Raw genomic sequence first — 10878 nt, 5'->3', positions numbered from 1 at the left:
CCCGCTTTCCTTTGTGTAAAACTAGACGAGACCCGGCCGGGTTTTCCTGTCAGCAGCGCCGGGGGCGAGCGGCAGGAGGAGGAGGAGGGCGTCCGGGCCTCCGGGCCCTTCCCCCGTGGGACGCCCGTCGCCTCCCTCAGCCCCCCGGGACCGGGTGGCCGCTGACGCCGTCCTCCCACCGCCGAGCGGGGCTCGCCGCCCCGCAATCCCCCGCCTCCCCCGCGGCGGGGCGGCCGGCCGGCCGGGGCGCCAGGCCGCTGGCTCCGCCCGCACCACATGACTCCGCGGCTCGTAGAAACTTTTCCCGTCCCGCGGTTGGAAAATGGCGGCGTAGGAGCGGGGCTCTCGCATCCCCGCCCGGTCCGGCCGTCCCCACGGCCCCCAGCGCCATGACCCGCTGGGTCCCCACCAAAAGGGAGGAAAAATACGGCGTAGGTGAGGACCCTCCCGGCCCCGCTCCCGCCTGTTGCGCTGCGGGTGCCCGCGCTGTCCGCGGGGATCCCCCACCCGTGGGCCTCCCCCCCCTACTCCCCCCGGGCTCTCCCGGAGCCGGTCTCCGGCGGCGTCCCGCTCCGAGCGGCCGCTGGCTGCGGCGGGCCGGGGCCGTGCTTCCCCGGGCAGCAGCGCCCGGCAACTTCCGCGCCTCCTCAGGAAACCTCCTGGGCCGCCCGCGGGGCCGGGACGGAGCGCGGGGTTGGGCCGGCGGCCCCGGCTGCAGCCCCCGTCCGCGCCGCTCCAGCGGGGCTTCGGCCGCCGCCGCCGCCCGGCGAGGGGTTTACTGAGGGAAAGTTTACAAGTCGTCTGCAAACGCCGGGCGACCTGCGCTTGAGTCATCCTCGCTAAAAAAAGTTGCCTTTTCTTTTTCTCCTGTGCATTTTTTTTTTCTTCTTTTCTTCCCGAGTACTACTTTGTCTGAATAGAAGAGGGCTTTGAGTTATTTTTACATTGGTTTCTTCCCCCCCCCGCCAGCTAAACAGGATACACTTCCAGTGCTGGAGCTGGATCCTGGGTGGGAGCGGTGCGGGCCGGGAGGGAAGCGCTGCCCTGCGCCGTGGAGATGCCGGTGCTGCCTCGTCCCCTGTCTCTCCTGGGCAGAGGAGGGTTTAGGGCTGCTCTTGGTTTTGCAGGGAGTGTGATTTTCATACAGATGAGGGGTTTCCCCTGCACGCTGCTGTCCGGGGATCCATTTCGTACTCTGCTTCTTCCGTCCCTCTCAAACAGAGGGGGATTGTTCTCGGCCGGTGGTTAAATCGTCGCTGCTCTAATTAAGCAGAACCGAACTCCCGTGGTTTTGGGCAGCGTTGTGACAAGAGGGCCTGTCTTGATGTTGAGGATGTCTCGGTTTGATCGAAAGCGGTTTTTAGGGGTTGTAGAGAAGAAAACTTTATTGGCATGAGAGCATTTGTCTTGGGGAAGGAAATAATAACTCTGGCTGTTCAGTTTAGAAATATGAAGTTCTGTGTCCACCACAGCTCTTGGACTCTTAGTTGTAAAGAACAATTTACTTTTCGTGTGTACCCGCAGCTAAGCCTTGTATAAGTGATGTGAGCAGCAGGAAGGGAGTTTCTGAGTCTAAGCAGAGCCCAAGTGAGTTTTAGGAATTAATTTTAAATTCTGTGTGTACATCCCTAGAAAATGAGAACTTAACTTTTAAATTACTAGCAAATCCTAGCCGTCAGTTACACCATGTGAGAGCGGTGAGTAGTATCAGCGCTGAGGATGCAGGACAGATATAAGAAAGCAGAAATGCTACAGATGGCAGTCGCTCATTAAGTTTTCCAACTACCTGCCTGGTGGTGTGGGATGGGCAGGGTATTTCTGGAAGACTGAAATGACTGAATTGTCACGTAGTATATACTAGTGTAATAAACCGGTGATGCTCAAAAGCAAGTTCCTCTTCTGTGGTGGAGGTGATTGCCCAGACCTGGCTTTCCAGGAATCGGTATCTTGGAAGTGCTTTTGGAAGGGTGAGAGAATAAGAAATGTGGAATAAACTATTTTAAAATATATTTGGATATCCAGTGTGGGAAATTGTGTGTGTAGTAAGAGAACTAGACTTAAATGCAATTCAAAAAAGAAAAATGTTTTGTAGTTTCAAAAAGCCCAGGATTATGTGCTCAACTGGTATTTTTTATTTTTGTCCACTGCTCTGGAGAGAAGTTTGTCATGGTTTTATAATAGGTTTGTTTTTCTATGATAGTTTCTTTTCTTTTTCCTTCAGGTTAGCTGAGAGGGATGATCCTCAGCAAAATTAGGGTATTTCTCTGCTGAACTGCAGGGGTGTCAGAGTTCAAAGCAGTCATAGTGTTGCAAGGAGATAAAATCAGATTTAGAGCTAATTGAATGTTGCGACTCACTGGCCCATGCTATGCTGTTAGACACCGTTGTGGGAGGGATAGCGTCTTTTCGGTGTCACTGGGTTTCCTCCCGAGGAAGATGAATATTCAGTGTGGTTGCACATTTTACATGTCTTTGTGGTGTTAAAAAAGGCGCTTCTGTACACTGCGAGACTTCTGGTGATTTATTTTTTACTGCGTGTGAAACTTTGAGGTTGTGGAGAATTGATGCAGCAGTTGCATAGTCCCAAACAGAAATGGAGAAGGCGCTGTTCAGGTGAACATACTAATTAACCATTATTTTTCTTCCTAACTATTTACCATGGCCAGTCCTGGAGACTGAGAGTGGAACAGCAACATCTGCCTCTTCCCAAATAACCGAACTGTTAACTGATTGGTGTTAATTGGACTGCCATCTTAGTGATACATACATGTAATATACTTAGTGTGTACGCTTTACTAAAGCAGAAATAACAGGAAGGTATCTATTGTTGTGGGTTATGTTACTTATGTTGCAGTTGTGGGAGCTTAGAAATGTGTGTATGTATACATACGTGTATATATATATAAAGATGTTTATATATAAAATATGCACGTGTATATGTAATACATATGTATACTTTAGTGTTCCTTTCTTGACTAGTGTGTTCCTGTGTACAACTAAGTTTTCTTAACATATCCCAAAGACTTGCTGGCGGTGATGCAGTTGGAATAAATTATTGCAACATACCTATACGGAAACCGTGGTAAGATACGGGCGTATTGAGAAATGCTGCTCCTGCTCAGCCTTCTCCACCTTGCACGGTGGGGTTTGCAGATGATGCTGGATGTCCAGCACACGTGTAAACTAGACTTACTGCCTTAAAACGAGGAGCGCTGCCGTGTAGTGCATAGGCATTATCTCAGCAGGCAGTTGTGAGCGTGACTCAGCTCCGTTTCCTGAGAGAATTCAGGGCTCGGCGTGCGGGGAGGTTGGACGAGGAATGGGTGTGGGTATAATGGGATAATACAGTTATTAGATTAACATACGGGGAACCATCTGAGACAGGAAAATGATCAGCTTAATTGAAGTAGCTTTTCTCTACTCCTGGTGCTACATATCCTTCCCCTTCGTCTCACCACTTAGCTCTGTATCTCATCTCTCGCCCCGAGCTGGTGGGACGGCATGTGGTGGTGGTGAGATGGCCATGTGGGTGTATGGCTTCCTCAGTAGGAACATCAGAGCCTTTCAGAGAGCCCCAGAAGCTGCTTATGTCTGCATACCCTCGGTGTCCCAAGTGGCTGCGGAGTGTGGCTGCTCATTCTCATGTTTCCTGCTTTTAGCTTGATGTGAAAATTGTAATTTTGGTGTTCTTCCTTATGCCAGTGGAGAGGAGATGTAATGAGCTGCTTTAGGAAGTCTGTGAGCCTGAATAGTGCTTCTGAGATAGCATAAAGTGGCTCTGGTAGCTTCCAAATCCTCTTGACTTCTACTTTAAGCCCTTTTCCTTAGGGCTTAAAACTGCAGTAAAATGTAGAACTGGTGCTACTATGGTTACTACAAATATCATACTTAAAATGCCTTTGTGTTCAAAAGTATGTGCGGATATGGAGTAATTAGATTGCCACTGTGATAGTTTAATTTTTTTTTTTTTTTTTAAATTGGTGAAATAGAAAAATAGTGCCGTGTGTCTGTGCATGGCCTGATGTAGAAGGAGAACCTCCCGGGCTCTCTGTGAGATCCTGTTCATTTTCAGGATGCTGACTATACTTCCCTCTGCTACTCCTAAGGACACCCTGGAAAACATGGATAGTTGTGCCCTTGCCGTGATCAGTAAGCCAGGGAGGGCTCTGCCTTGTCCGGGCAGGTGTTCCGGCAGCTTCGTAAATCCAAAGCCTTCAGGAAGAAAGGGCTGGATATCCGCACGGGGAGCTGCATTGAGTGTTACTACTTCAGGACAGCCCGTGGTGCCTGGGTAGGTGCTTCCTGATGGCGTGTATTAGGTCAAAGATAATGTATGTGTCAAGGACAGTAGCATTTTAAAAATAGTCTGTACTTCTGTGACTGTGTATGTACAATTGTTGCACTTCTGTGGCATATCTAGGTGTGCTCAAGCTTTCCCCTAAGTAGACAGAGTGCTGCAAGTACTCAAGATGGTATCTCTGGTGCTCAGTCCTTAGCCAGTATCCTGCAAGTTGCTCAGATACACTCTATACTGCATAGGAGATGTGTCTGCACATGTGTTGGTTTAAAAAAACCAAGCAAACAAAAAATGCAACCCGCAAACTAAACCAATTTTACTGTGAGCCACACAGTTCCTGTATTTTTACTTGGTGGTGGTGAGTTTTTGTTGCCTGTTGTGACAGGGCAAATCATAACTAGCCCGATTGTAGATGCTTTGAAACAGGATGGACTTTGGCCACATTTCAAGGTTAGAGTGTTTTAGTGTCTCTCTGGCTAGCTTTTCAAAAGATGTATATAGAAGTATCTTCAAACCAGGTATGCAGAAATATATATATATTTATTACTAGGGAGGGCTGTAACAAGTTGGTGGACAAAGTGGTGATACAGAGGTCATGATATATAGGTTTTGCAGCTGCATTCTGCTCTTGTAATGGCCCTTCAAAAAGAGAAATGGGAATTTGGTGAGAGTAGTGCCATTGAGAGCACAGGAACTTCGATGGCCGAGCACTGCTGCTTCGCTTCTGCTGCTCGAGGGAGGACTGCAGTGGTTTGGGACAGAGGTAAGGCTTTTGTGGAATCCTGGAATTAACAGTCCACAGCTGCGGTGAGTGGTGGTGGCTCATGGAGACTCTCTTTGTTTCCTGAGAGAGATGATGATCTTGGGCTTCCATATTTGTGCCTTAAAATAAGGAAGAAAACGTTTTTAGGAAATTGAAAAAGATGCATCTTAGTGATGTATCTTAGGAATTTTAGTGATGCAATGTTGTGAGGGAGGATTGGAGCTGTCTACCTTTGTGCTGTTAATGACAGCAGGACTGAGCTCTGGCACGTCCCAGACCGATGGAGTAAAAGTGTCTAAGCAACATTTGCTGATGTATTTATCAGTGCGTTACCATTTTGAGAAAGCACGTGCAAATTCAGTCTCCTAGAGACAACGTACCCTGCTGTATGCCCAGATTTGATTTTCATTTTGTGACATCTCACAATACCTTTTAATTACCTACTTGCTGATGGGCTGCAGTTCTGTGCTCCCCCATTCCTGGCATCATGTGAAGCAGAGGTAAGGGACTGGTAGAGGAAGCGTACTTCTTCCTAAATGAATGACCTTAATTGACTGTAAGCTTGGGCTTGATTACTCTCAGTTTACGCAGCAGCCACTACTGCTCTCTGTCAATAAACACTTGTGGCAAGCAACAGATCGGAGAGGGATAAAGATACCGGATATGTGGAAGCATGTGTGTACTCCTCTGTGGTTTTGTCCAGGTCAGTGACAATGTTGTAGACCAGGATTGTTCTGAGAAATGATTCCTGTAGGGATTCACCAGAAATACTTCCCTCTCCCCCAGGCAGCTGGTTGCCTATGAGCCTAATTCAGAGCATTTCTGTAACTCTGCAGAGAAAGTTTTCAGTCAGTCTTGGAATTTTTCAGCTATTAATTAACACCCTTGTTCCTAGAAAATAAAAGGGAAGGGGGAGTTTTCAAAAGATGAGGATTTACACTTTACATCGTACGCAAGTATGGAAGTGACAGTAGAGCAAGGTCCTGATTTAAGGTTTTTGGTTTGGTATTAATTCGGGGGAAAACCACTTCTGAATTTCCACCTGAATTTCAAGGAGTACCTTGGTGGGTTTTGTAGTTTTCCTCTTTGTCTCTCATTGCCATAAATGCTTGATTTAGGTGCACTGATACCATCTTAATTTCAGGCTGTTTGCCATACTTGGCACAGCTTGCTTTGTATTATAAATGCATTTTCCTTTCTGCATAGGCAAAGCTTTCAGGGAACGGGAGAGTAAACTGGATGCAACTTAAAGTCAAACCAACGTCTCCAGGAAACCTTTCTGTCAGCTTGCAACTACAGACATAAGCATTGCAATAATTTTTCTTTGAAATATTTGTGTTTCTGGAATTTGTCCAGTATGGGCTGTAGAGCACGTGCAGGATATGGTTTGTGTAATCCTTTAGTAGTCCTTCAGGACTGAAATCCAATACATCTTGTTAAATACCTGTAGATGTGTCCAACTTTAGATAAATAGCTGCAAGTTGACTTATATTAATGAATCGAAGCTCAAATGAGGAACTAGTGCTAATCCAGTTTAACGTATTTACTCTATCAAAGATGTCAGTCTTACCTCTCCTCTCTTACTTGCTGCAAGACTGAAACGTTCCCGAAACGTTCCGTGGCAGCTAATCCCCGTCTCTGTGAAATACAAGGGCTGCTCTTCTTTGTGGGTCTTCCTTGGCAGGGAGATGGACTACTGAAAAATTAGCATATCTTCTTTTTGGTAAACTTAAAAACATTTTAAATTCTGTTTTCTGGCCTGTGGTAGATCCCAAGGCTATCTTAACAATAGTAGTTTTCTGAATAATGCTTTAATGAATTCCTTAATGAGTACTGGCATACTTTCCTGCTTTAGCTTGGGGGGGGGAAATTGAAATCATGCCCTGTGTAAACCAAAAAAATGTTCAAAAAGAGGGAATTCTTGTAATTCTGAAACTTTACATTTTCAGGCTGTAATTGTGAAAACTTTTATACATTTATAGTATTATTTATCTTCCCATGTTTATGTAATTTGTGCATTAAATCTGATTTCTGATGTAAAGGCTGGTAACACAAAAAGCATCAGTTGCTAAATTTCAGTTTCATCAGCAAAATATGAAATATCTCTGGAAATATTTTTCTGCTGTCTATAGCTTTGTAACTAAACTGAAATAATTACACTGAGATCTGTTATGGGTAATCATGTATCCATATATGTAGCAAAACAAACAGATGAATAACTGAAGTAACTATTGGCCATGATGCTTGATTTCTTGGAGTTTTTTACTATTTCTTAGCACTGTTGCTTTATTTAAAGTACCATTTATGTTATTTTAGCACAAACCTTTTTATAACATGTTTTCAGAGGCTTGTGGTGGCTGATTTTGTCGAAGGGTGTTGCAGTAGCAAAATGTCTGTTACCCAGTACAAAATACCAGCAAGCGATATAGGGTTTGCTGTGTAATTTATGAATGCGAGTGGAAGTGAAAGCATACGTAATCGGTATATGTGCTTGCAGGCACTTGGTTTCTTATGGCACTCCGTTCGGTACATCTCTACTGTTGTAGTAGCTGTGTCACTTTAACGTTTTTACTACACAAATTAATCAATATCGAGCTTGCAAACCTGCTTGAGCAGCTCCCAAGCTGAGCTAGGTGCAGGGGTTTTGGGAGCGGGCTGTAGGAAAGCAGGAGTTCCTGCAGAGTATCGTGCGTGGAAGGCATCGTTGGTGCCGTCGTGGAGGTTTATCTTCCTTGTGGCTTGACGCGGTGAGTTCCTGATTGCGGTCAGAGCTTCGTGGAGGCACAGCTCCTGAGCAACTTCAAAAATGTGTGTCTGACACTGCAGGTGGGCGCTTGGGATTCATGAGAGCACACAAACCGTGACGTGCCCAAGAGCCTCTTTGAGCATCCAGATACCTTTGGAAGTCCAGCCTTAGGAGTTTGTGTTTGCTCTGCCTGCCTTCTCCTCCTTCTCCAAACAAAGCACGGAAATGCCGACATCACTCGATTTGAAGTTGAATGCAATAAAATAACATATGTTTAGGGAACGTAGCTGAATAGCCTGTGGGTCCCAGGAGGAGGTAGCCGGTGCCAGACAAGGAGTTGATGATGCTGGACCGTACCCAGACCTAAGCACAAGGACCTTCAACTGTGCTTTATTAGTAGGGGAGGGCTTTCCTAATTTCCATATGTGGAATAAAAAAATTATTAAATTTAGAAGCAATAAAACAGCAAACCCTGGTGCTGGTGGTGCCTGCGGCCCCTGCGTAAGGCTAAAGGGAGTCCTTGGAAGGGGGCAGGGATGCAGGATCATGGAAAGCTCTGCTGTTACCTGTGTCTCCAGCAGCATGCTGCCTGCCTGCCTCCCAGCTGATGCTTTAGCCTTTACCAGCCGTCTAATCGTGCCAGCTGGTCTGCAGGAAGAAATGTTGGCGGTAGGGAATGGTTCAGTGGGTGTAGTTGGGTTTTATTGAGTTGCTTCTGCTTCAGCATGGTGTGTGTGTATAGCATTATCTGTAGCAAAGGCTGTGTATCAGAAATGAAGTAAAATGAAAGCAACTGGTAATGTAAAAATTATTCCTGTATGGACCCTGAAACAGGAAATATCTCAACGCTGAGCCAGATGGAAGTAGCTGATGATAATTTGAGTTTCCAAGTCTTGACACAGATGGTGAACAGTTTAAAAGGACGCTTGCTTTCAAAAAATCTGCTGTACATATGGCTCTAGTGAACAAATTGTGACCCTGAAATGGCTGCAGATTATCGAGGCAGTGACTTGGAATGTCCTATAAATGCTGTCCTCTAAAGGAGGAGTTGTACTGGCGTTGTAATGACTAAGTAGAGATATGGTTAAGCACGTCACTTGGGTCAGGAAAGTTATAGATAAGGGTCTGTGGGAACCTTTAAACTTTCCCTTGACTAAATATAAGGCTATTCTCCCAAAATGTGAGCCTATGAATAAAAACTTAACATCATGACGGTAAGTGGAGTTTTTACTTCATGATTTTTTAAGTAATGGAACGAGCTAAAAGATGAATCTTTCATTGGCTCTCGTTTGACTTGCGTGGTGTCCTGTTGGTCAGTGGATCTGCAGAAGGGACCAGCTGCAGGGGTGGCCAGGCCTGTGCTTACTCCCTCCTTAACAGCTCTGGAGACACTTGTAGTACGGTGGGCTGTGAGTCTCTGCGCCCGTGCTTCTGCTTTGCGATACACCCTGCGTTTGAAAAGCTTGTCCTCTTGGTTTCTTTATTTTTCCTATTGTTTTGAGGTTGCACCAGAGCATGTTACCATTTTTGCTGTTCCGTGTTGAACAATCTATGGCTCATTTGTAACTTAAATATGTAGAAAATAATGGTTATATTCAAGCCTATAGTATGCTCCGTTTAATGTGAGGTAATGGTGATGCTGCCTGGTGTCTGGTCTCTGCACTTGGCTGCTGGATGGCCTGGTGGCTTCAGGCTCTGCCTATAGCAATGTATTGCTTGGCATCTTTTGAGCAAAGTGTGATTGTGATACGTGGAAGCTTTCTCACTACCTGGTTATTTTCGTTTCTATGGGTTTTAATCTGTCATACACTTCTTAATTTTTAATGATTTCCAAGCTTTTTTCTTTATTCTTGTATTTTGTCCTTATACACAAATACCCACCAGGTTTCTGCAGGCATCGTCCATAGTCTTGTTGTCTGTAGTGGAATTATCTTCCTTCCTATGCACCTGCCTGCCCCTGTTTCACCCCTCGGGTCGATGGGAAATGTTGTGTCTCCATCAATCCATAGGCTTCCTGATGCTGCTTTGACCAAGAATCTTAGGTGGAATAGACTTGAGACACTTTTTTCCTCCCCTCTGAGGTTGGTGTGGTGGTGGTGTTTTGGAATTGGATATGATGGGGTTTTTTTGACTTTTTTTTTTGTTGTTGCTTCTGTGGACTGATCATGGTGACGTTCCCAATGTAAAGGTTAAGTGGTGTAACTGAAACAAGTAGTTTTACTGATAGTGTTTTTAGTAAGTTGGTTTATAAAAAAAGTGGGGTGTGGGTTTTTTTGTTTAGTTTTGGAGGTATTTGGGCTTCCATTTCAAATCAGAGTTATGCTGTAAAAGGTAAGTCTGGTACGGTAGTATCTAACTCTGCCACCGTCCTCGACAGCCCGTCAGAGCGATGCTTCTGACAGTGTCTTCCCCCTCTATGTGACCATGATCAAGTCTCGTCTGTGCTTTTTTTGTGTCTTCTGATCCTGCTCGCTAATGGTTGGGCATAAAGACGACAACCTTTTTCTCATGGACTTCCCAGGTGATGGGCAGCAGTAAACAGAAGAGCAACTTGGAATTCCTGTAAGACTGGGACTTGTTCATAAACAAAGCAGCTGGCATTGACTCCTTTTTAAAATGAATTAGTGACAAATGATGAAAGCACGGAAAGGGGTTGAAGCAGTGGATAAAGATCCCTTTCCCAGAGTTTTCATTTATTTAGCTCTTCTGATGAGAAAACTGTTGTTCTTGCTCACAAGTTAAGTGGCTGGAGATGAGAACAGATATTTTTGTGGTGCAGAGGTATTTCTTGGGCAGTAGTTTCCATAGCGTGTGAGTCAAACGAGACAAAACAGCAACCCCAAACTTTTGATGGAGAGCCAAATTTTCTTTTGGTATTTATTATATTACACTTTGTTTATTTTTATTTGTTGGTTTTGTTCTTGAGTGTTTCACTGTAACTAAGTCTAAAAGGATAAAAAAAAAAAAAGCATTTAGACATTTATCTGGGTAATAGGGACATCTGCAGTTACATTAGATTGGGTCGCTTTAATGCTAAGCATTACTGTCCTTAACAGCTCCAGGACTGATAAG

The 10878-nt window shown here is 45.2% G+C and overlaps 1 protein-coding gene across 3 annotated transcripts in view; it reads left to right on the top strand.

Moving 5' to 3' along the window:
* Window positions 1–221: 221 nt before the first annotated feature.
* The window catches only part of DOCK1 (dedicator of cytokinesis 1), a 306953-nt gene continuing 296296 nt past the window's right edge, over window positions 222–10878 (top strand). The window contains exon 1 of one of the 3 annotated variants that reach the window (XM_075757636.1): window positions 222–435. In XM_075757636.1, the coding sequence (XP_075613751.1) occupies window positions 390–435 (46 nt within the window). In that variant the 5' untranslated portion in view covers window positions 222–389. The remainder of the gene's footprint in view (window positions 436–10878) is intronic. The other 2 variants (XM_075757638.1, XM_075757637.1) reach the window with 2 other exon arrangements.

Source organism: Balearica regulorum, chromosome 7 (genome assembly GCF_011004875.1).
Source record: "Balearica regulorum gibbericeps isolate bBalReg1 chromosome 7, bBalReg1.pri, whole genome shotgun sequence".
Lineage (NCBI taxonomy): Eukaryota > Metazoa > Chordata > Aves > Gruiformes > Gruidae > Balearica > Balearica regulorum.
Note: the sequence above shows the minus strand (reverse complement) of the source record. Positions and strands in the feature narration are given on the sequence as shown.